The sequence below is a fragment of the Primulina eburnea genome, chromosome 1 (assembly GCF_022965805.1).
Source record: "Primulina eburnea isolate SZY01 chromosome 1, ASM2296580v1, whole genome shotgun sequence".
Taxonomy (NCBI): domain Eukaryota; kingdom Viridiplantae; phylum Streptophyta; class Magnoliopsida; order Lamiales; family Gesneriaceae; genus Primulina; species Primulina eburnea.
In genome coordinates, this window is record NC_133101.1 from 61239003 (window position 1) to 61264302 (window position 25300).

Consider the following 25300-nt stretch of genomic DNA (forward strand, 5'->3'; position numbering starts at 1 on the left):
ATGGTAGTCTACATAGTCATCAATGGTAGTCTACGAAATATCTATATATAGAATTTATTATCCATGATATAGAATTGTAAAAATAAAAATAAAAAAATTATTAAGAGGTTAAATTAAATTTCATGAGTTATATTTTACTATTAATATTACTATTTCATTTGTTTTAACATTGTTTTTATGAGTTAGTCACAGTTATTTTAAATTGATAATTATTTGTCTTTAGTATGTTTCGCTTATGTAGATTATGATTTATACATTGATAAAATCCATAATTTGGTGGATTTTTAGGTTATTATGCTTCATACGTGGTGTTTGAATATATAATTTTTTAAAAGAATTTGTTTCACTTCATTTAGTTCTATCTATTATGTTCTATACACTTTGTTATATAACATAAAATCAAGTACTTGAATTTTAATTTAGAAAACAATTTGGAAAATAAGTTATATAAGTTCTTATAAATCGTCTAATATGATAAGAAATTAAGCTCAAATAAATAACAAAATGATTCAAATTGTTTTTTTAAAAATCAATTTTTTTAATTTTTATAATATAATTGATATTACGTGCAACGCACGTGCATCATGCTAGTCATTATAAAAAAGAAAATGCTGAATATGACAGCTTCTATACCAGCCCCAACTTTTCTTTGGTTGCATTTGAGTTTGCGTACTGATGCCAAACACCTGTTAAACCCAGAAATGGTGTCATCATTCCGACATCAATTTCATAAGGAATTTGGATCTGCTTTTCTGATATTCCTCCATTTATCAGTGATATGGCCTTGATATGTTCAAGATGAAAACGACTTCCCATGTTTCTTCCATTCCATGCCTTATGAAGTATTTTGAAGCACAAGCGGTCTCGTATTCTTTGTCAAACATTTCTTCTGCCTCGATAGATTTCATAGCTAATGAGCAATTTCATTGTTGTGATGATTCTGTTTTTGGACATAACCCACCCTTTTTGGATTTTATTTTCATATATCTATCACACCTATCACTTCTCTCCGGGTCACGTCCGGATAAATTTTCCTCCGGGAATTGATAAACCACCAGCGCATCCATATGGTTTTGTCCTTGATCCTGGGGAGATTGGCAGTCTTGCGCCATCTTTTTCACGCCATGCTTAAGTTCATCAAAAGTGAGAATCGTTTCATTGGGTGATTCTATCTATAGGTTTTTCCTTGTGAGGTGAGACTGCACCAGAGTTTATTACTGAAGGCTCTGCCAGTTTGTCTTCCACATTTCTCTTGCTCTGGGAATTTTTACGCCCTTCTACGAAATTTCTATGGATCACTTCATCATTTTCTTCCACACCTTCATCCAGTTCCATTTGAATCGTCTTGACAAGCTGTTTCTTTGATTATATAGGGCTCCCAAAGCAATAAAAGACAATCAAATCTTTTAATGCCAATTAAGTTTTTTCCTTGGCTTCCTCGCACTGCTTGATTGCTCGAGAATATGCACAAGATGGACAACGAAAACTCGCCATCGTGTCAGAGTTCATGGCAGAACTACACGCCAATAGTTTTCCGCCCTCGTTACGTTTCACGCAAAGATTTACCTCCGCAAATCAGTTAGCAAAGGAATCTCGGCTATATGTGCATTGACAGCTCAAGAAAGCATTTATCCTTGTTGTAATATCAGACCTTCCCTTCACTATACCCACTGTCACAAAAAGTATCGAAATCTTCTCCAGGTGCACCACAATTTGAGGCATTTATATTATTAGTTTCTCATCTGTATACATGTCTTGATTAGTCGTTTTGTGCTCCAGTATACCTTTACTTTCACCTTCAACTTCATCGATGTTATCCAAGTAAAACTTCATTATGACCAACAATACCCTTTGATGGAGCACATTCATTATCTGTAGAAAGTCCATTTTTCCCCATGCATCCAACATAATCTATTTTTTCTGAGGGGCAGGTATGTCTTTTACTATAGTGCTGAATTCCTGTGGATTCATCATGCTTATACTTTTTGGCCCCTTTTAAGCAGGTTTCACAACCATTCTCCATTGTCATCTCCTCATCACAGAATTTTCCTCCTGCATTTTTAGAAGTGTCGCTTCCATTCCTCTTAGCCAGTAGTAAGTGTTCAATGGGTAATTTTATGCAAAAAGCCATTTTCATGAGGCAGTGCAGGAGAATTCAATAAAACATTAGCAGCACCAAATTGAGTATGTGTATGACTTCCTTCGTGCGTAGGCGCAATGCAACAATCACCATTATCGGAGGAGACTCCTTGTTCAGGTGGATCGCCATCTGGAAAACCACTATGTTTTTGCAGGGATGCAACAACAGGATGACTTACTCTAAGAATTGAAACTTTATGCTGTTTGAAAACCGGAAAAAATGACAAGCAGCAACTGTAAAGTCAACTGTCTTTATTATTATTATTCTCATGGCCTAAAATTGTGCACGAGTTCAATCTCTCTGTATCACCTGGTTTAATGTGAATTTAGCCAAGCTAGCTCTTTTTTGCACTACAAAGATCTCGAGATTCCACTTCAACGTATTTGGTCCAGAAGATAACAGATTCGATGTGGATGTCTGTCAATAATCATGGAAATAATAAAATCAGTTAGCACCATTGGTTTTACACTATTTAATCAGAAAACGAGTTATCAAAAGTTTCATACATGAGTAAACTAAATATTAAAGTACCTCGTATGATATTTTTCGAAGGACATCTTCGCAATGTTCGGATGGGTTCAAATCAATTTTTGAACATGAAGTGGAAGATATAGGACTAGCACTTAATTGCTTCCTTAAAAACAACATTCTCATTCTAGAAGACACAAATTCACTTGTATTTATATTAATATCATCAGATAATTCTTGGGTCTTCTCAACCAAATCTACAAAAACATTAACATATTACTCATGACTCTGCCGACCAACCTATCGAAGCCATAAAAAACAATGTACATCAATAAATAGAAGGAAAAGTCATGTTTACCAAGTAAAAGAGATACATCAGCTTGACAGGAGCGAGATAGCGTCCTCATTACCAATATCCATGGCAAATGTGACGTACATGAAAGATGGAAATCCATAAAAGACCGTCTCAAAGCTTCAGAAACCATATACTGCTTGACTTGTTAGTCCTGTTATATCATAACTGGATTAGAGAAACGCAATCACACTTTAGAGTTCAAATTTTGTTCACTAATTGAAACGTCAGATGATCAAACGTCGAGCACAAGACTAAGCGCGGGAGAAGCGAACACAAAATGATCAAGAGCACAAAGATTACACAATTATCTTAGCTTCGCGCAGCCCTTCACTCTCCGACGAGCACCCACGCTGGACTTCCGCTTTGTCACATAGATCGGAATGGGTTATATATCTTAGAAGTTAGATCCATTAATTTTATTGTTATTATTCAAATCAAGAGATACTGACATGCTGATGTTTGGTTTTATTTTATAATAATAAATATTATATTTATGATATACTTTTTTCTGAAATAATAATATTAAAATTTCTTGTTGGTATAATTATTTTTATCTACGTATGTAAAGTACTATTATTTAAAAAAAATACTATAAAATAATTTGGTATATTATTAATTAGATGAAATAAATATTTTAGAAAATTAGAAGGAAAAAAAAAAATCAATATCGATGGTCGTTTATCTATCTATATCGCGATCTTCCTTGATAACATATAACGGGTATTTTAGAATTAACACAAAAAATACCAATAAAGCAAAATAGTTACTATGTCGTGATCTTCCATGATTTATTCAATCATATGTAAATGAACGAAAATGTAAAAACTCAACTTGGGAATAATAGAACTCAAAGTGAATAGCTTATTTGACACCCGTCTTGATATTAGCAAAATCAAAATCATCGTCACACACCACGAGATAAAGCACAAATACAATATTAAACGCAAATACTATAAAGATGTAAGAGGATTGTATTGAAACTATCAGAACATGATAGAGGAGAGACTAAGGTCTTTTGGTGGACAAGACAAGTTGCAAAATTCAAACATCACAAGTATCAAAGTTTCTAACTTTTAGTGCTCGAGCGGGGTCCCAACCCCATGTAATTTGTCACCAGCCCCATGATACCAAACCTGGTGTCCACAAAAATAAATTGGTTAAAAGATGTCAGGCTTAAAAATGACATTTATATTCATCAAACAAAGCAGCAGATCAAATATGTATTGCACCAACGGTAATATAGATCAGATGCAACATTTTCTTCACTATTTCTTTCCCTGTATCATAATTGCTAACAATAAGGTGCTCGAGCACTATGAGAAATCACCTCCTCCTTCATATTTACCATACCATTAAACTAGCACAGCATATATTCTGACAAAGTCTTACTCAGCTTCAATCCCGTCTACTTGAAGGTTTCCCTCCATATCAAACCTCTTCTTGACTTCATTTGTCAATTTAGACCATGTTTCAAAGTCCGTAACCATAGCATATTCCCAAGATAAATTTTTCTGTTATTAATGATGCAAAAAGACTTGAAATAAATCTAAAATCTTGGTGTAGCACGACAACGATAGAAATCTTTTGTACTACCTCTATAGTCATTGTGTTTGTTACAATACTGTCACAATTCTGTTATTCAGCTTTATATCCTGACATAAACTCCACCTTTCTGTTAAATGCACCATAATACTTCTCTTGAGACACCATTTTATGTATTTTCTAAATAAACACCACATGTAACACTTAATTTCCTCCTCTGCATCTTTCTGTCATCATTCTTACGATGTAACTATCTTTTAGAGTAGATTTTCATGATATAAAGCTGGACAGAGGGTATACTATAGCAAAATAACATTGAAGAACTCATCTATCAATTATATATATAGAAAAATTCTAGTCGATAAAAGATTAATAATTACTGGTATCTGTCTCATTGTTAATTACACTTTTTTCTACAATAATTTCTCATAATATGTGGCTTTTATTTAAAAGCAGACTCCTACATGGTACCAAAAGTGCCTGAAAATATTCCAAGTGAACAAATCTCTTTACCAAAAGTTTCTTTTAACCATCTCATAAATTTGCTCACAGATGTGCTAAGTGGCCAAAAGACATCACTTTGCTCATCTTTTCTCGCTCATAATAATATTTGACACAAGTTATAGGAGAAAATGACTACTACTGAGATTGCACAAGATGAAGGATAGGAAGAGTGATAAAGCTAACACTTGCTGGTTATAGAAAGTTAGCCGTGAACAGAAACGAAACAATTGCCACCATCTACTAATGACATTAGTTTAGGATTATGACTTGAACAAAGAAAATGCTCCCATGAGTCCCACTATATATTTTCCAATCAGTCTTTCCCTATTAAATTTGTGTAATTTGTTTGTTAATTTGTGAGTGACATTTCACCAGCCCTTCTTTAAATGATTCTAACAAAAAACATCAAGCTTTAATCAAGAAAACTATAAGTCATTAAGTTCACACAACAATATACTAAATCACAATAGTGCACAAAATTTTATTCAGTGGATCACTTCTACATCCCTTTAAACAGGGGCGGACTGCATGGGCGGACATGGGTGACATTGTCCCCATCAAATGAAAAACCTTTTTCATGTGTAATTTTTCCCAAATACTAATTCTATTTATTAATCCTCATCTGATCACATCACCTCAACTGATATCCTGGTCCAGAGCCCTGGCCTAAGTACCTTCAAATTACACAAACCTCCACCTAAACACTAATGATTATTATTATCTGTGTTACCAATTGCAAAACACATGATGTTCACATTCCCGCCGCTCAAGCAGGACGTATTTTATTTCTCTCTTAACTACGAAGGATGGGAAGGAACTCCAGTTTTTAGGCACTTTCTCTGAGAAACATATAGTTCCTATTTTTCAATGACTTTTCTAAATAAAAAGGCGAACACATATTAAGAACCTCATATCCCCAATAAACCAAGACAGTTGAAGCTTTAGTACTGTATGGGTACAAGTAGAAATAATCACCGTAAAAACTACTTACATCATGGCCATGGAGATTTGCTTGAGATCATTCTCCATATTTCTCATGTTAGCGAGCGATTGTGCGCAGAATATAATAGCGAGCCACGAACAAACCTTGTACTGTGGCAAATCAAACGGAAAACGTTTAATTAATCAACACCTAACGCTAACCCTTCTTCATTGGACAAATTCAAACTGGATAAAAAGTGATATAATCTAATCTATCAACTACAGTGGTGAATCGAGTCGAAAATATAGATCGAACATAGTTATAGAGAGAGAGAAAAAATGCACCCGAAACATTGCACCAAGTACGCCGAAAATGACGGCGATAAAACCAGAGTAATCGATTGGAAGGTCCTGTGGAGCCACTGGTTGCGGTTTGTACGGTCGCGTCGCCGACGGCTGCCGAGGATCGTTCGAGGCTAGGAAGTAGGCATTGGAGCGATCTTGCGACGCCATCTCTTTCGTATCTTTTCCTCTCCCTCAATCAGCAAACATTAATGATATTGTGGGACCTTTTCGCGAGGTTACGAGTATTTGTCTATTTTACTCTTAAATAATTCAATTTTTTTCCTAATGAAATTACTTCTACTAAATTAGATAATAATAAAAAATTACAATTATAATTATATGGGGTATCCCCAAACTTAAATAAGGACCTTGTTCTTAACATCGTTTTACATACTACATATCATCTATGATATATATCGTAGTTGGAATACAACGATAAATTAGCATCCGCCTTTTCATTTTCAAAAATCGCTCTATTTCTCTAGTTCCAAACATGTTATATCATTTTCTTGTTTCCTCGCTCAACTTCTCATCACGCATCCAACGACATTAATCGAATACGACGTCAGATTGCTGATATTCTCATCAAAGCACTTCCAAGAACGGCTTTCAATGAATTAAACTCCAAGCTTGGAATTTAATATATTTGAGGGGGAATGTAGAAAAATAATATTTATTTATTATTAGGTTGATTAGATTTAAGTTATTCTGTTTCCTTAGTTTGTTATTCAGTTTCTTTATTTGATGGGATCACATCAAATATATATTTAGACTGTATATTGAAACTCGTGAGCCAGTGCTGCTATCTTTTGAAAGTTGCAGATCTAGTACTTTACCTGTTCAACAGAAGCAAAATCAGTATTGTCATGTTCTACAGGTATTGATCATAGCACCCACTTCCATTGTTGTTTAGGAGGGAATGGTCAATTGTCCATGTGTTTGCCTGTGTCCGGTATGCATTATTGTGTATGTTAGATAATTACACTTAAACGATGGCGACCATGATAATAATATAGTATCCAAAAGTGCGGAATAAAATAATCAACAAGAACATAAAGATTTACGTGATTTACCCAAGATAGGTTACGTCCACGAAGCTCTCGTACATGTGAAACCAAATGCATTTTCTAGCAGCCACCAATCATTCTTTAACATATGCATCTGCTAGCTGCCGACATTTGAAAAGTATTGCTAGCTGCGACATTTGAAAAATATAAAAAATACTTTGGTCCACCTTATTTAACATGGTATTCAATTCAATTCGAACAAAATCTTTTGTTCATTCACATAATTTGTCATGCTAATATTATTTGCAAAATGTTTGGTCGACACTTTTTACACCAAAAAACGGCCTTTAATGGTGCCTTTCATTTCATATCCCTAATTTGTCTGCAAGCGCATAGCACCACCCCCGTTAAATTCATGTCTTGCTCCACCAAAATAGTATATTCTACTAATCTTCTGGATCATGGTACTAGTAAATGTGCTCAATCTCCTGTTCAGAATATTACGATACGACGAGTTAAGGAATAAAATGAATAGATATATTCTATTCTCCACATATTTCCCTTTATGTGGCTATGCTTACATATGCGAAAAAAAAAAAATTTATGGATATGCTTTAAATGTGTATAATGAATCTACCAACAAAAGTGTGTATTTGTCCGTAAGTCCAAGCATCTCTATTTTTGAATATCATACCTCAGTGTGTCTCATTTTGATTGAGCATGCCTCTCTCCTAGCTCTAGGGCACCCATTCATCTTAGTATGTGTTTGAGTTGGAGGACTTTACTCGGTACTGACCTTCAAATTGAATGGCATTTCTCGGCGATTTTTAAACATATTCTATAAGTATCCGATGTGTAACTTGAGTTCACTACTAATGCATGGTTAGAAAACTTCCTTTGATATAATTATTAAATATAAACCATTTCTCTACTGTCGAACTTTTTACAGAGTAGATATTTTTGTAATCATTTTGACCTTTGACTATGTTTTTAAGGGGGAAAAAAGAAATACTAAACTAACCTTCTTAAATAAATTTATCTTGTTTTCTTAATACTAGAAGAATAATTAAATACTAATAGGAATAAACTCAAAATATTTCCATGTTTATAGTTTTGTAATTCCAGATTTATATCGAGTCATGGACAACCTGGGTTTCTTGATGTGTTTTTATATGATTTTCCTAAAATAGGCTTACATAAATAATCAACATAAATATTTGGATTTCTTACCCCAATTTTCCCATTCATCTCATTAATATACCAAATGATACCGTCAAAATAATATCATACCAAATGATATTCAAACTTTTAACAAAAGTATAATAGTACGTTGTATATTTTTATATTGTATTAATTATTATGAAAAAAATATAACAAAATTGCAATACACTTTATAAAAATAAAATTTTACTTTATATTAAATTTAATACCAAAAATATAACAATATATATATATATATATATATATATATTATAATATAATATGATATGATATTATGAATTCATTTCCGTGAATTTAATTTAATTGATAGAAAAGGGGAACGGTGCATGAAGCAAGACTTTATTTTGATTTGGTTCATGGAAACGAACTTGTAATCAACAGCTATTCCCTTCACGAATCTGCGCTGTGCAGCCCTCCTTTCTCAGAACGCCCTATTTCAGACACACGAAGCACAGAGAAACACTCTCGAATTCGTATAACAATGGTGGGCGAAGAGAAGCGGCATCAGATGATGCAAAACCTGTTCGGTGACCAGTCAGAAGAAGAGGAAGAAGAGGAGGAGATCGAATCCGAGCACGAATCTAATCGACAGCCTGATTATGCTTCCGTGAGGATTTTATTGTATTTTTTTTGTCTAATTTACTCATTGTTTTCTTTTCTTTGCTGTTAAACTGAAAAAAAAAGTTTCAATTTTACAATAATTAAAACGCGAAAGTGTCTTTGGCTGATGAAATACTTTATTTTACTGAAATTGTTTTGTCAATGCTATTATGGGATGCGAGAATCGGCTTCCTCGTGTATGGGGGTCTGAAAGTTTAAACCTAATTCCCTATTTATTTACGGCGAACCGATACCTGGATGCCGACTACTGTCTGCTTGTTGCCGCACAGGGTGGGCCTAACACTGGAAGGTAGGGCAGTAGACCTGTATGGTAAAACTCAAGGCGTAAATCATGAAAACACAAGTTTTTCCTGCAAAAGTTCCCTAGTTTTGTGATTTTATGATAAAAATTGCATATTGTAGCCTAGTTTTGCCTTTCACTATTATTTTAGTTCGGGCCCTGCTTGCAAGAGTGTCCATTTTTTGGTGTGGAATGATTCTGGTCATTATTCTTTTCGAAAATCCAATTGCGAACACTTAGGTAACTTTTCTGCATCTTTTATATTAGCTGTTGATTCAAAAGATATTAGTTTTGGATGTACATGTATGAGATTAAGCATGTACGATTTGTAATGTTATGGTCGAATTTCAGGTGAGTTTTTCTAACATATATATTGAGGATGATATTCATGCAAGAATCTAAGTTATATTTTTGCTAATCAAATTCAATCTACAGTTTCCTTTTTTTCCATCTCCAAATTTCTGCTCCCGCTCCCACTCTGTCCATGTCTTGATTAAACCTTATGCAAATCTGTTAGAACTCCATATAAGAAATCGTACATATTTAGTTATCTTTATTTTACTCTCTGTTGGTCTGTGTTAACTGAGATTTCCTTGAATCTAGAATTTCTTTAACATTTTTAATCCATAAATTGATGACACAAAAGTATGTTGCTATTTCCCATATGTATATGAGTTTTCTAATCTGACTGCCTTGGAAGATGTGTAAATAATTGAACTTCAATGTTTTTTCTTTTTAAAAATTATTGTAGTGAATGTTTGGGGCCATTAATAAAGAACTCTCGAAGAAGATCTCAGAATTCTGTCTGGTTCATAATTGATTAATTTAATTTATGAAATATAATATTATTAATCAATTTCTATTTCTCAGTGTATCATATTACTTTAATAGTCACAATTGTTGGATAATTCTATCATACATACCACATGACCATACACCATTACTTGTAATGGTCAAAAGGTAAAATTATAATTCATCTTGTACTTGTAATTTTAATCCAAATCTGAATTTGTCAAATCAAACATATTATTCCATCAGTTATTATTTCATATCCAATCTAGTTATTATTATTTTTTTTTTTTGATAGAAGACTATTTTTATATATATAAAGATTTGGGTTACAACAGATTGCGGATAAGAAATCCACAACGCAATACAAAGCTACTACCTAACCCAGCACTAGCTGCAATAGACATTACTTATAGGACATTTTTCATCTTATAAAACTATTACATGCACGCATATTTCCAATCCCTCACTAAGTCAGAAATCCCCAAATGCCGGAACTCTTTCAAGTTTGTTGTCCATGCTGCAATTCTGAATTTCAATTTCTCCCAGACTTGATCGACAGAGTCCTCAATATCATCAAATATTCTTTTGTTCCTTTCCAACCAAAGTGACCAAAATACATAGGGAATTATCATATCCAATCTAGTTATTTCAATAGTCCCAGAATAATTTATACTTATATAGTCGTATCTCTTGAACCGAATGCAACATATTGTGATATTAGTTTAATTTTTAGGATGAAGTAGACGGAAGACCTAAAGGCGGAGGTGAAGGCCAGGGGGAAGCAGAAATTGAGAGTGAGGGTGAACCTCAAGATCTTGATCATTTACATACAGAAAGTGAGGGTGAGAGAGACCAGAGCTCTCAAGAAGTTGAACTAGGCAATCAAAGGGAAGAAAGTGAAGATCGGTATTCGGAGAGCGATGAAAAGGAGCAATATGGCCAACGAGGTGTAACAAGCAGAAGACGTGATGCAGTTGACAGTGGATCAGAAAGATCTGCAGAGAATCATTTTGCTGCTAATGAGGACGATGAAGAGAATATGGCCCAGAGTCCCAGGTCTCTTACTCATTGTCTACGAGCTCACTACTTTACAAATTTTTGTCGTTCATTATTTGGTTTTCCTTTCTGCATAAACTGGATTATAAATAATGCATTTCCTCTCACCTGCTTTGAATGTTTCGAAACTGAGTTATTGTATCATTTCTTCAGTGCGATATTTTATATGGATGTATTGAAGGGTCTGAATTTAATGGCTTGGTGCAGATCACTTGGTGACGAGAAAAGTGATCAATTTTTACACTCTGCACCAGAGATACGGGATGTTTTTGGGGACTCTGAAGACGAAGAACAAGCAGAATATGAAGTTCGGAACCAGATCGAAGAAGGAAATGTTAGTATGAGAACTCATTTTGAAACTGTATTCTTTGTTCATATATAAAGAGACACTTTAATTATAAATAATATACATATGAAATGATTCATGCACTTTCCCTTGATATAGCTATCACCTGTGGACGAAGAGGAAAATTATGAGGGAGAGCTTAGGCCGGAGGATATGATACCTGATGAAGATGCACCATATGATTCTGAAGAGGATCATACCGATGCTAAACCTAAGGAAAAACCGGTTGGCCCCCCACTGGAGTTGGAGATTCCTCTACGCCATCCTCCAGCTGAATCAGACAAGGTTTACTTATTGTTTTCTTTCCACTGGAAGCTGCTACAATTTGGAATCAACCAAATTATTTTTAGAAATCATGATTGGGATCTAATATTATTGAAGTTACACTTACGGAGTCCAGTATTTCTGTCTGTCCGCATTACCAGTTGGTTTATATATTGATAGTTCGAATCATTTCATGGGGCATCTACTTCTTCAAGAACAACCAAAGACATTTTGGTGAATTTGTGTTGAAATAGATGTGATGAGTCATATAGATTCTTCTGAAGCATTTACTTGAGCTATAGGATTCAATCAGCGTGTAAATTATTCAATTTGTGCATTCTTTCATAACTTAGGCTGGATGTGTCCTTGAAATTATGTAGAACTTAACGAAGACAGTGATGTAACTGAAATGACATATCGAGAACTGTGGAACTTTTGATACAAGTATGAAGGTAGGAAAGATAAATCACATTGGACTTTTGCTTAGAGTAACGGATATCATCAAAGAAGACAAATATCAAAGCGGGGGTCAGTTGTTTGTCTATTTTGAAGGCACCACTTTTCCTATGACAACTCTTAACAATCCATCATACTCACTTTAATTTCAGCACTGCCATGATTTATGTCAAGTCCTCAAGATATGATCTGCTGAAAGTTGGCTTTTCTCCCGGTCTTCCCAATAATGAAGAACCTAAACTTGTTCAATGGCCCCCATGCAAACCCAAACTATATTGTTTAATTTTGAATTAAGTATATTGTCTCTTTTCATTAGAAATTGGATAGCATTCTCATACAAAATTTATGGTTAGGTTGGTTTCACTTTGATTTTTATTTCTGTAATTACTGATCTGGAGGTGATGTTGGTTCTAGTTTACCTGGACAATTTAGTAATAAACTCGAGGTATTAAATACATAGTTGCAGAAATAGTAATGATGATTCTACTATTGCAGATGAATATGATCAAAGTCTCAAATATTATGGGCATAGATTATAAACCTTTTGATCCCAAAACATTTGTTGAAGAAGATTTCTATGAGACTGATGAATCAGGATCGAGAAAGAGGATACGTTTGGAAAATAATGTTGTTCGTTGGAGGAAGTTCAAAAAACCTGATGGCTCCTTTTCTGTAAGTAAATCCTTCAACGCTTTTTAGTTGTTCCCATTTGAAACATGTGCACATGAAATTGATGTTGTCAATGGTCAATACTCAAATATAAGTTCATCCGAGGAAATAAAATAGTAACTGAATCCTATGAAATTGAAATTCCTTTTCTTTCTTTTAAACTTGTTTATAAATCAGTATAATTGATTTTAAATTCTTGCTAGATGAACGCATTTGAGATTCATATACCAAGTTAGAACACTAATCAAAACACAACCTGACTATATCCACTCATTTTATTTATTTTATGGTAGTTTCGGGCAATGCATCACTTTTTACATGGCTTTTGTAAATGAGACTCGTACTACGATTGAATATGTCCACTGTTTTTTTTTTTAGATTTACATTGACTTTATAGCTTCTAATTTAGTTCCCTTTAGTTGAAGTGTATAGAAAGAGAACGTTGTTGCAGAATGCAGATGATATGTAAATCTTTTGCATGGATACTACAAGACACAAAATTGATTGCTTAGGTGCATGATGGTCATATGATCATGGAATGAATAGCAGACAACAAATTGGGATGCAAATTTAAGTCAAATATATCCCACTAAATTTCATATTTTCATCGAGGGAGCCATTTTATACCATTCTGATATGCCATTATAAAGTTGTGATGGGATTGAATATTTGAATGTTGGTTAAAAGTCTTTATTATTATTGGAGAAGAATACAAAAGTAACAAGTACAAAAATTAGTGAAAAATAAAGGTACCTTCTTTTTTTTATGGTTCACATTTTACCTGATGTAAACAAGAAGCACAAAATGCATAATATTCAAAATACTAAGAGGCTACAAGGCCTGAGCACCTGGCAGTGAAATAAGCATGTTGTTAAGAAGTGTAGAACAAGAATGATGTTTAGTTTGCTGCCTAGGTGTGCGCTTATGAGAATCCTAGAGAGAGAAAAATTTGAAAATGCTCTCTCCTTCACCAAACTACCGTTCGACTGAAATACTTCACCATCCTTTCACCGAGTTCCAGTTTCCCTGAGATTCATCGTTCGCCCTCATTCCCAGTCTCCGGCGCCGGCCATCGGCCGGCGGCGTCAACCAGAACTTTTAAAATCTCACCTACAGCGTACCTTTTCTTACTTTGTCGGTCCCTTACTCTGCCTTTGTCATTTTATCTTGTCCCGATCTTTTCCGATCCCTTAGCTTCTCCCGGTTTATCTGACCTTTAACCTAGCCTCTTGATCCCAATAATCCTTTTCTCTATCCTTTTTTCCATCGCAGTCAGTGTGCCTTTCTTCCCAGGTCTTTCGTTAATATGAAATCATTCGTGAAGTATCAGGGTTTTGCTAGAAATCAATACAAAAAAAGCTATGACATCAAAGTTGAACAAAAATTGTTCTTAGTCAGTCGAGGTAGGTGGGGTGACTCGGTCTTGGTTTCTGAAAGAACTAGAAATGCAACCTACATTCTGGAAATTAATATGGAAAGCTTGGATTGGATCATATCAAAACTATATGATTTCATTAACAAACCACAAGATTGCCCTACTTTCAATCGATTTAGAGGCAGAGAATCAGTGGTTCATTTGCAGAAATTCGTTAACGGTCGAGGCAGCTATTTAGAACTATCTAAGTTAGTCTGGAGGGGAAAGTCCCAGCGAATCATTATACCAAGCGGACGTTTCAATGGGGGATGGAAATGGTTGGCATCTTTCTTGTCTAGGTTCAGGATAAATGGCAGGGACGATGCTTTGAACTTCAGAGATATTAAACGGCCGATGGACCAACCACAGAGGAGGCATAATGTTTGGTTGAATACTGGTGTAAAGGTAAGTCCAGAAGTGGTAGAGAAGGAACATGTACCAGATATGATATCTAAGGACTGGGACAAGGCTATTATCATCACAAGAGATTGTGTGAACACTTCATGGGAGTTGGTGAGCAATACACTCGGAAAGGCTATCCAGAGAAAGATCGAAGTTTTCCCATTCCAAGCCAACAAGGCAGTTTGGTGGCCACATAACGAAGAGGTTGCTGTATTCTATTTGCGCTTGAAGAAATGCTTTTTGGAACGTAAAGTTACATTATCCTTTCAGAAATGGAGTCAAAATATCAACAGAGAAGAGGAAGTGTTCGAGTGTTGCCACAGTTGGATTCGCGTTTTAGGGATTCCATGGGACTTATGGTCCAGAGAACTTTTCACTAGTATCGGGGATCAATGTGGTGGTCTGTTAAGCATTAGTCAAGATACGGTCCTTTTTAGAGATTTATCAGCAGCAAAACTAAAAGTTGTGGGAATCGAAGGAGGATTCATCAATAGAAATTTTCAGATCAAAACCAAAAGAGGACTTATGTTCGTTCGCATTATCGTGGATTCAGTCAAAATTTCAGAGTACGACATGCAGGAAAAGAGGACTTACGCTCAAGTGGTGATGAATGCAGCCAGCAATGTGAAAGGCTGGGGTACCAAGGAAGGGATCAATGACAAATTTCAGAATGCAGAAGACTCCCAGGATATCCAAAGCAAGCACGAGGCTAATACCGAAAACCATCCAGTAGAAAACCAAGAAGGAATGTTCATGCATAAACAGAAGTGCGAGTCAGTGGACAGGAACAAGTTCAGAGATTATAATGCTCCCAAGATCGTCGATCAGGATGCTAACGCTGAAAATCGGAGCTGTGTTTCAGAACCATGGTTCCGGGGGAAGAACATTAAGATACTGAAAAAGTTAAAGCTGAAAGGGGTACAAGACTTTCATAAAGGGAAGATTGACTCTACAAACATTTCTGATACTCAAGAGTTTGGACAGCATTCTTTAGAAGAGGATTGTGGCCCTGCTGTAAGGAAATTTGAGCACGTTTATTGTAGGAAACAGAAAAAGCATCAACAAGAATCAGAACAAATGAATAAAGTACAAAAACCAAAGAAAGCAATCCTTGATATCGGTAAAGTATTAGATCTCGGGGAAGAAGGAATTTGGGAGGAACAACTATATCATGGCGCTAGAGACGACACCTCAGATGATGGCGGATATTTCAGCGATGCCGACAGTCATATATCCGACCACACGGATAAGTCATCAAGAAAATCATTACAATTCGAGGACTTGGGTGAATTCTTTGAACATTCTCCGGTGAAGGTACGCAATTTACCCATAAAATCAAAACCTTGCCAGTATCCTCCTCATTCTTCTTCTGTTTCAGATTCTTTTTTTGAGTCGGGGGGAGGGTTGGAGGGCTGGGGTGAGCGGGGAAACTGTTCGGTCATTAAAAATGTGGGTTTATCCGGAAATAAAATCATGGGACATCGTGAGGGGATGGATGAAGGGGTCAATTCAAAAGGCCTGGGAAAGCAGAAATTAAGCGTTGAAGACGAGAACGAGTGCCTAAGAATGATGGGTGTGGAGAAGGTGGAACTTAGAAACTTTGATGACGATGGAAAAATGGCGGAATGTGAGGCAGCCAGCTGTAGTAAGAGTAACAGGGTAGTAGGAGTGAATCAATGAAAGTCTTATCGTGGAATATTAGAGGGGCTGGATCAGCCACTAAGAGGGGATTGATTAGAGCCGTAATCGTCAAAGAAAAACCGGATTTAATAATCTTGCAGGAGACAAAAAAGATAGTGGTGGACAGGAGACTGATTTCTGGCCTTTGGAAGTCGAGATTTGTGGAATGGGTAAGCCTACCTGCATTGGGAAGGTCGGGGGGTATCACCATTATGTGGGATCCGAGAATTATAAGGGTTAAGGACAATTTGATTGGTGAATTCTCTGTTTCAATTCACATCCAGAATGATTCACAGCATGATTGGTGGTTCTCGGCTGTTTACGGACCGTGCCATCCGAGTCTTCGTAATAATTTTTGGGACGAGCTAGCGGGTCTGAGTGTGATTTGTGGAGAAAGATGGTGCTTGGGGGGAGATTTTAATGTTGTTAGGTCCACTCAGGAGAAAATTAATAGTTGTTCAATGACATCGAGTATGCAATGCTTCGATAGCTTGATACAGGAGCTTCAGTTATGTGATCCGCCTCTATTGAATGGCAAATTCACCTGGTCGAATCTTAGGACTTCTCCCATTTGTTGTCGACTAGATAGATTTCTGTTCTCGGTGGGATGGACTGAAATTTATCCATTCTATAGACAATCGATCTTACCTCGAGTAACTTCGGATCATTTTCCGTTAATTCTAGACTTGGAAAAAACAAAATGGGGCCCAACGCCTTTCAGATTCGAGAACGCATGGCTCAGGGACCAAAGCTTCAAAAACTTGACACAATTATGGTGGAATAACTCCATATCTCAAGGATGGGCGGGATATAGGATGATGATGAAATTGAAGACAATGAAGGATGATATCAAAAAATGGAACAAAGATGTCTATGGAAAGACAGAGATGAAAATGGCTGAATTATCGAACAAAATCAGAAGATATGACAGTTTAGAGGGTGAGGGGAAGGCTTCGGAACGTGTAGTGGCCGAGAGGATAGAAGCGAAGATGATGTTAGAAGAGATGATTAATCGAAAGAATCAAATGAATTTTCAGAAAAGCAAGATAAAATGGATCAAAGAAGGGGATCATAATTCTAAATTCTTTCACTCGCTTCTTAACCACCGTAAGAGTAAGGCAATCATTGATAAAATCGAAAGAAATGATGGTACAATTACAACTAGTGAGGATGAAATCGTTTCAATCATTTCAGAATTCTTCATGAGATTGTACAGCAAGTCGGGAGATAGATGTTGGGGTATTGAAGGCGTGAATTGGAGTCCAATTGAAGCCGTGATGAGTCGTCAACTTGAACAAAAATTTAGCGAAGAAGAGGTGAAAGAAGCAGTCTTCAAGTGTGATGGGGGCAAGAGCCCGGGACCTGATGGATTTACCCTCGCTTTTTTCCAGGAATGCTGGGAATTAGTAAAGACAGATATCATGTTGGTTTTTGATGAATTTTTCAGTAGTGGCATCGTCAATGGAATCACCAATGAGACTTATATATGCTTGATTAGAAAGAAAGCCGACTCGTTCAAGGTAAAGGATTTTAGACCCATTAGTCTAATAACAAGCATATACAAAATTTTATCAAAAGTCCTATCAGCAAGACTGAAGAGAGTCATGGCGTCGACAATTTCAGAATCTCAAAATGCATTTGTTGAAGGACGACAGATTCTCGACTGTGGCCTTATAGCGAATGAATTGCTCGAAGAAACTAGGATTAAGAAAACAAAAGGATGGGTTTTGAAAGTGGATTTTGAGAAGGCCTACGACAATGTGAGTTGGGAGTTTTTGGATTACGTTTTAATGAAGAAAGGGTTTGGAGACAGATGGAGATCATGGATGAGAGGTTGTGTATCGAAGGTAACTTTTTCAGTTATGATCAATGGCCGACCGAGAGGAAAATTCAGGGCTTTCAAAGGTCTTCGTCAAGGAGATCCATTATCTCCCTTTCTTTTCAACTTGGTTGTTGATGTGTTGGGAAGATTGATAGACAAAGCCAAGGAATCACATCTTTTAAAGGGGATAGAGGTAGGCAAAGAAAAGATTGAGATAACTCATATCCAGTTTGCGGATGACACGCTTTTTTTCGCAAGGAGCGACGATCACATAAAATTCTTGGCTAAAGTGGTGCATTCATTTTGTGATATATCGGGTTTAAAGATCAATTGGGAGAAGAGCTCACTGCTGGGAATTAACCGCGATAGTTATCAAATTGAAAGGTTGGCAAGACACGTGGGATGTGGTACACAGTTATGGCCTATTACTTATTTGGGTGTACCCTTGGGTGGAAATCCTTTGAAAGAAGTATTTTGGCAGCCTGTGGTTGCTAAAATGTCCAGAAAATTGGCCACATGGAAGAAAGCATTTTTGTCGAAAGGAGGTAGATTAACATTGATTCTTTCGGTGTTGAATTCGATGCCCATTTATTACATGTCGTTATTCAAGGTTCCAAAATCTGTTGAGGTATCATTGGACAAGATATCGAGGGACTTTTTATGGGACGGAATGGATGGAGAGAGTCATTTTCATTTGGCCGCATGGGATCAAGTTTGCAAACCGAAGGAAAGAGGTGGATTGGGGATTTCAAAAATCAGATTCAAAAATACAGCATTGCTTGGGAAGTGGTGGTGGAGATTTTTTCGAGAAGAGGGCACACTGTGGAAAAAAATTATTGTGAGCAAATATGGATTACAAGAAAACGGTTGGGATGCGGGATTGGCAAGAAATGTAACATACCGATGTCCTTGGAAATTTATTTCCCGGATACACCCAATTTTTAAGAACTGGACTTTAATCAAGGTGAGAGGCGGGAATAAGGTTAGATTTTGGGAGGATAATTGGGTGGGCGACTCTTCTTTCAAGGTTTGTTTTCCAGCTTTATTTCAGCTTTCATCGTGTCACAACTTACCTATCTCTTACTATGCTCATGTCGGGGGTACAAATCGAGAACACTCTTGGGATTTTCATTTTAGGAGGGCAGTGAGAGATGTAGAGATTGATCAACTCACAGGGTTATTAGAAGTCTTAGAGCCTGTTAGATTGGTTGAGGGGGTGGATGATTTTATCCAGTGGAGAGGGGATCCGTCGGGTTTGTTTTCTGTTGGCTCTTTCTATGATTCATTTTTCTCATCAAACCTTTTCCCAAAATATCAACTCTTTGATAAAATCTGGAGAGTTCCTGTTCCTAGTAAGATTCAGTTTTTCTCTTGGACTACAACTCTGGGTAAGCTACCGACATCGGAGATGCTTCAAAAAAGATGCCCCGGCCTTGCGTTGTGTCCAAATTGGTGTGCTTTATGCAGACATGACTCGGAGTCTCAGGATCACATTTTCATACATTGCCCATTCTCGTCTTCTTTATGGATTAAAGCTTTGCAGGAGTTGAGGTTGTTTTGGGTTACGCCTAAATCAACTAAAGACTTATTCAGCATGGATTTGGGCCGGACAACAGGCAAGAGAGGAGGAATATTTTGGCGAGTAGTGGTTCAATGCATTTGCTGGACAATTTGGTTGGAAAGAAACCACAGAATCTTCGAAGAAAAAGAATCGGACGTCAACAAATGCTGGGAGAAAATCAAGCTTAATGTCGCCACATGGATTGGAATTAACAAGGAGTTCAAGAATGTTTCGGTTTTTGATTTGATAAGACAGTGGGACTATGTGTATCACTAGACCATTAGTGCGATAGATTATGAATTTTTAGGTCATCTGCCATAATCGATGACTGATGTAATCATTTTTATCACTTAAATTAAAATATTGTTTCCTATCAAAAAAAAAAAAAGAAGTGTAGAACAAAAACATCGTTTTTCTATTCTGATTAGTAATATCTTCTTTTTTAAAGAAAAATTGTGTATGTGTGTGAGTTCTGTTTTTTATTTCACAATGGAGAATGTACAAATATTTTTCAAGACTTACAAGTTGAAGGCCAAGGAGATTAGTTGGAAGGCAGAGCCTGCAAATTAAAACAAAATATAAATCAAGTAAATCTCCATAGTTTGTTGATTACTTGAATAAAATAGAGTCGGGTGGCTTTATTTTTTAACGTAACCATAGACTCGTGAATTGGTGATTTAGTAACTGACAAATCTACACAGGATACCTTCACAAATAATTTTGAACAGCAATATTGCAAATATGTGAGCTCTGTTCATTATTTTATCTTGGATATGAATGTTTTTCGTATTTGAATTGCATTAACAATAATGCTGCTATATGTTTGAATTCAGTTGATTGTTGTTATGATTTCGTGATAGAGTGACTTATCTGTGTAGATGGAAAGCAATGCTAGATTTGTGGAGTGGTCAGATGGCAGCCTACAGTTGCTTATTGGAAATGAAGTGCTTGATATATCTAAGCAGGATGCTCAACATGAACAAGCACATCTTTTCCTTAGGCATGGAAAGGCAAGATTTTCATTTCTCTTGGCTTATCGTGCGTTGTCTCTTTATTATACCAATAATGTAATACTGGCGAAGCTATCGACAAAAACTTTAATAGGTGCACAGGTCCAGATGGATGGTATCTTATTTTCATTAGATATATTAATTTTTTTTAAAGCATAATGCTGAGCCTTCTGTTGATTGACAATTCTTTTTCAGGGCATTCTCCAATCCCAGGGGAGTATTTCATCAAAAATGAGGTTTATGCCTTCATCGTTATCCTCTAATTCTCATCGTTTATTGACTGCTCTCGTTGATTCGAGACACAAAAAGGTTTACAAAGTCAAGAACTGCATCACTGATATTGATCCAGAGAGGGAGAAGGAGCAAAAAGAGAAGGTATATTTAAATAAACATCTGATGTACTTAGCTTTCAGCGTCAGATGAATGGCAAATATTAAGTATTACTTTGTTGTGTGGGTCTTTTTAGGCTGTTAGTCAATCAATCAAAGCTAGTGAACTTCTTAACCGGAAGAAGGAGAAGGTGAATCGTAAATATACACAACCTGTCCGCAGGGAACGGCAACTTTCACCTGGTTTTCTGGAGGATGCACTTGATGAGGTTAGAATTTAGAGCATCTTTTCTGGACATGAGCTTACTTTTGTTGTTTTGCCATATCATGAATGCCTAATCAAACCTACTTACCTCCCAATCTTACTCTGAAACAATTGTCGTTTCTGAAATTAGTTTCTGTATCATTCTTTCCGTCATTAGGAGGATGGACGAGATTATTATGATTCAAGGAAACACCGTCGCTTTGAGGAGGACCTTGAATTGGAAGCACGTGCAGAGAAGCGCATTATAAATGCTAAGAAGGTTAGCCAATCTGACATGAGTAATATGAGCAGTCCTGTCCCTTTACCTTTAATCACTCTATTTAATGTTATCATTTAATCTTGATTTTAACACTATTACATTCAGGGCTCAAAAGGTATACCTCATAAGTCGGCATTTCCAGCTGCTAAATCGTCTCGACGACCAGTGGATTTCTCTGAAAGTGAGAAGGAGGAGTCTGAGTATGAGACTGAAGGGGAAGAAGATGAAGATTCTCCATTACATAGAAGGGGTGAAGAAGCAGAACAGGATTATGCCGAAGAAGAGGAAGAACATGAACAAGGAGAGGAGGAAGAGACTTACGTTGAATCCGAAGAAGAGGCTGAGGTAATGGAAAGTTCTTTTCATGATATTTTTTTTTTGCTTTAGCCTTCATATGTGGATGCAATATGGCACAAAATTTGAAATAGTTTTTGTTTCTCTTTTAGGGCTCTTCACCAAGTTGGCCCATAGTAAATTTCATTTACACGTATGATATCCCGAGGATAAACTCATATCTGTGGTATCTGCTAATTTGTGAGGGTGGCTTCAATATTGATTAGACACATATGCCATCTATAAGTTCGGTCTTTCATATTAATTGTATGGCTGTTTCTTCTAGTATTTTTTACAGAACATAATATGAAGTTCTGTAGTACGATACAAGACTGTCTATTGCTTTCTAGAATTTCACAGAGGATCCTGACTAAATTTATGGTTTGAGTTGGACCTGTTTGAATATAGTAATGGTGAAGAAACTCCATATATCAACCGTTAATTTTTTTTTTAATAAGAAACAATATTTTATTAATAATAACGTAAGAAAGACTACATCAGTGGACTAGTGGTCCACTGTCATCAAGAAGCACATAATATCAAGTTTATCTTAATGATACACATGTTCCCAATCTCTCATCAAATCTAACCTTTAAAATATTCTTTTTCTCAGAGATCTTAGGTGAAGTAATGAGAAAGGACTGTTTGGATTAAAAAAAACAGGCCATCTGCTTGAGCTAAATGGGTTGAACTTGAATAAAATAATTAATCTTGAGCTGCTAACCAATATATCACATAGGTATTTTTTTTTAATTCGTAAATAACCAATATGTAGCGGTACAGTGGTACTTCTTCAAAATGGATCGAGCTTGAAATTAAACACTTACTCTTAAGTTAGTAATTTATTTCCTACTTTTTTAATATTAAGATTAAGATACTTGACCCTCTAAATAATTGTTGTAGTTGAAACAATGTAAATTCTTCATAGTGTGACAATAGCATTCCGTTATACTATTATAAATTTCCATTTGTCATCATAATACACCTTACCCATCCATTGTTGCTGCGGTGATACTCATACCTGATATTAGTTGTTGTGAGCCTGATTTTTGAAATTTCCATTTTGTGACTTACATAGTTGTCAAAAGAGCGCCTCAGGAATAAGGTGCATCAGGTGCAGCCCTGTGAGTGCATACATCCTACGCGTACTGTCATCACCAGAGGTGTGTGCCAAGGGAAGAGGCACATGCCTCTGAGAGTAGGCCCAAGGCAAGGCCTGGGTCTGTGAGACTGCTATTTTTTTTATTTGGGCTTGAAATATTTTATTATCATGATTTATTTATATAATAATATATTTTGGATTTCGTTTACCATATTACTACAACAGATGGCCGGGAATGGCAACTTCAGCTAGTTATATTTTGCAATCTCTAGGTATTTTAGTTTAATTTGTATCTTTTATTTCATTCTCTTGTATATGTTAGTAAAAGTTTACCATTTACATTTAAATCTAATAGTCCGAAAATTTGTTATTTTTTAACTACACTTTTTGCAAATCATTTTGGTTTTATCGGAGATTGATCTCAAGGGAAAAAGTCTTATAGATTATTTTTTTGTGTGAAATATGTAGCTTCGTTGATATATGTAATTTTTTTTTTTCATTTTTAATCCTGCTGCGCATCGCATTTAAGAGGTATGCGCCTTGCTTCATACCTGGAGCTCCAAGACCTCACGGCACCTTGGTGCATGTCGTGCGATTAATAGTTATGGCGACTTATAAATTTATAGTTTTTCTATTTTAGACAAGTTAAAATAGATTAGATCTTTACAAAATAATTTTTTTTACACTATTAAAAATATTTTGGTAACCATTTACAGAAAAATTAAGAAGAAAGTTTAACTATGCACCAGAGTTTTACTGTTTGTGGTAGGAGGAAGATGGTGACTAATTGAAGTCGTTTTCTGTTGAATTTTTTTAAAAAAGATTTTATACACACTGATGCATTGTTTTTGTTGATATCCATGGGATATCGCTTGGTTAAGATTATGCTGCACCTGGTAAGAACCGACTTTTTTGTACTAGGTGCATACGCTTTGCCATATTGCTTACAGTTTTTGATTGGGCCACGCACCCCTGCAGTGATAGGTCATTATCTTTCTTGTTTGACATTATTATTTACCAGGAGGCTGAGCAGGTCAATGGTTCTGGAGGCGGCCTTAAAAGGAAGGACATTGAGTCTGACGAAGACTCTCCTCCAAGGAAGGCTACAACCCATCGGCGAATGAAAATGGTTTATGACAGCGATGAGGAATAATACGAGTTTAAATTCTGCAAGAAAAGACAATGCGGTTAGTTTTTTCTGCTAGACGTGGTCTTACTATTTTAAAAAGGCTTTCTTTAGTGCGACGCTTAGATGTTATCTTTTCTATTTCAACGAGTTTCTGGGACCTGCTGATTAGATTTGACTGTGCTCATTCAACAATTTACTATTTATGAATGTTGCAGAAAATATATACAGTGCAATATATAGTTGCATGAGGAAATGCACTCTCAAAACACTTACATATGCTTGAACGCATAATTGATGAGCAATTTTATGCTGGTTTGGTTTCTTCTTTCGAAATGCATCGGAACTATTAATGTGCCTGATATAAACACCACGAAATTAGAAGTAAAACTAGGACACTGGTAGTTATAGATGTCCTACACTTATAACAGATGTTGCCTTCTACTGTAATTTCTAAATTAAGAGTGTATTAGTTCTGAATTTCAATTGTTCTTTTACTTTTTTATTTTATTTTATTTCTACTTTTAGTGCCTTTTTCATGGTCTAAAATTTTCATTCTGCTGCAGATAAGACAGTCCTCAATTGTCCCATGGAAAATTGCGTGCCGATTTTCTGTACCACCATCCATGTAATCCTTGATGAATCAGTAATTTTCAAGTTTCTTAAAATTTCTTCAAATTTTGCTTGTAGTTGGGGTATTAATATGTATATGATCCGCGGCATAAGTAAAACAGTTCATCATTTTATGAGTTCCCGTTGGTAACATTCTGCAATATGATTCGGATCTGAAAAAAAAATAGCCTGATGAATCACGTCGCCAAATTTATTTCTGTAGAGTCTTAATTTGGATATCATGTCATGACATATATGAGCCTCTACGGATTGATTTTGCCTGTGCTACTTTTAAACTCGATTAACACCTAGAGTTCATGTACCATAACGTTCTATTTGCTACGATTTAATCGATGGAAATCCCCAAGTGTGCCAAAAAACGAATAGACTAGTAAATT

At 35.9% G+C, this 25300-nt stretch overlaps 2 protein-coding genes and 1 long non-coding RNA gene across 3 annotated transcripts; 2 read left to right on the forward strand and 1 right to left on the reverse strand.

Moving 5' to 3' along the window:
- Nucleotides 1-594: 594 nt before the first annotated feature.
- On the forward strand, nt 595-2762 carry LOC140837353 (uncharacterized). The gene is made up of 2 exons (XR_012119316.1): nt 595-2526; nt 2669-2762. It is a non-coding gene; the product is annotated as an uncharacterized lncRNA (long non-coding RNA).
- Nucleotides 2763-3801: 1039 nt separating this feature from the next.
- Nucleotides 3802-6514, reverse strand: LOC140837343 (protein Asterix). The gene is made up of 3 exons (XM_073203477.1): nt 6276-6514; nt 6001-6101; nt 3802-4096 (listed from the first exon to the last, which is right to left on the reverse strand). Exons 1-3 carry the CDS (start codon nt 6441-6443, stop codon nt 4030-4032), a joined length of 336 nt encoding a protein of 111 aa, XP_073059578.1. The 5' UTR covers nt 6444-6514; the 3' UTR covers nt 3802-4029.
- A 2298-nt stretch (nt 6515-8812) lies between these two features.
- Nucleotides 8813-25179, forward strand: LOC140837357 (protein LEO1 homolog). Its single transcript, XM_073203494.1, has 12 exons — nt 8813-9110; nt 10930-11252; nt 11460-11586; nt 11698-11883; nt 12814-12990; nt 20745-20876; nt 21072-21251; nt 21343-21474; nt 21628-21729; nt 21835-22074; nt 24186-24351; nt 24857-25179. The coding sequence occupies exons 1-11, from the start codon at nt 8985-8987 to the stop codon at nt 24315-24317; spliced, it is 1857 nt and encodes a 618-aa protein (XP_073059595.1). The 5' UTR covers nt 8813-8984; the 3' UTR covers nt 24318-24351; nt 24857-25179.
- Nucleotides 25180-25300: the final 121 nt, after the last annotated feature.

Excerpts from the sequence above, each read along its gene's own strand:
- LOC140837343 (XM_073203477.1), bottom strand. The coding sequence starts at position 6,443 with ATGGCGTCGCAAGATCGCTCCAATGCCTACTTCCTAGCCTCGAACGAT. Across the intron at positions 6,102-6,275 it reads TACTTGGTGCAATGTTTCGG|TACAAGGTTTGTTCGTGGCT; the intron begins GTGCATTTTTTC and ends GATTTGCCACAG. Across the intron at positions 4,097-6,000 it reads CAAATCTCCATGGCCATGAT|GTTTGGTATCATGGGGCTGG; the intron begins GTAAGTAGTTTT and ends TGTGGACACCAG.
- LOC140837357 (XM_073203494.1), top strand. The coding sequence starts at position 8,985 with ATGGTGGGCGAAGAGAAGCGGCATCAGATGATGCAAAACCTGTTCGGT. Across the intron at positions 21,252-21,342 it reads AGAAGGAGCAAAAAGAGAAG|GCTGTTAGTCAATCAATCAA; the intron begins GTATATTTAAAT and ends GGGTCTTTTTAG. Across the intron at positions 21,730-21,834 it reads GCATTATAAATGCTAAGAAG|GGCTCAAAAGGTATACCTCA; the intron begins GTTAGCCAATCT and ends TATTACATTCAG.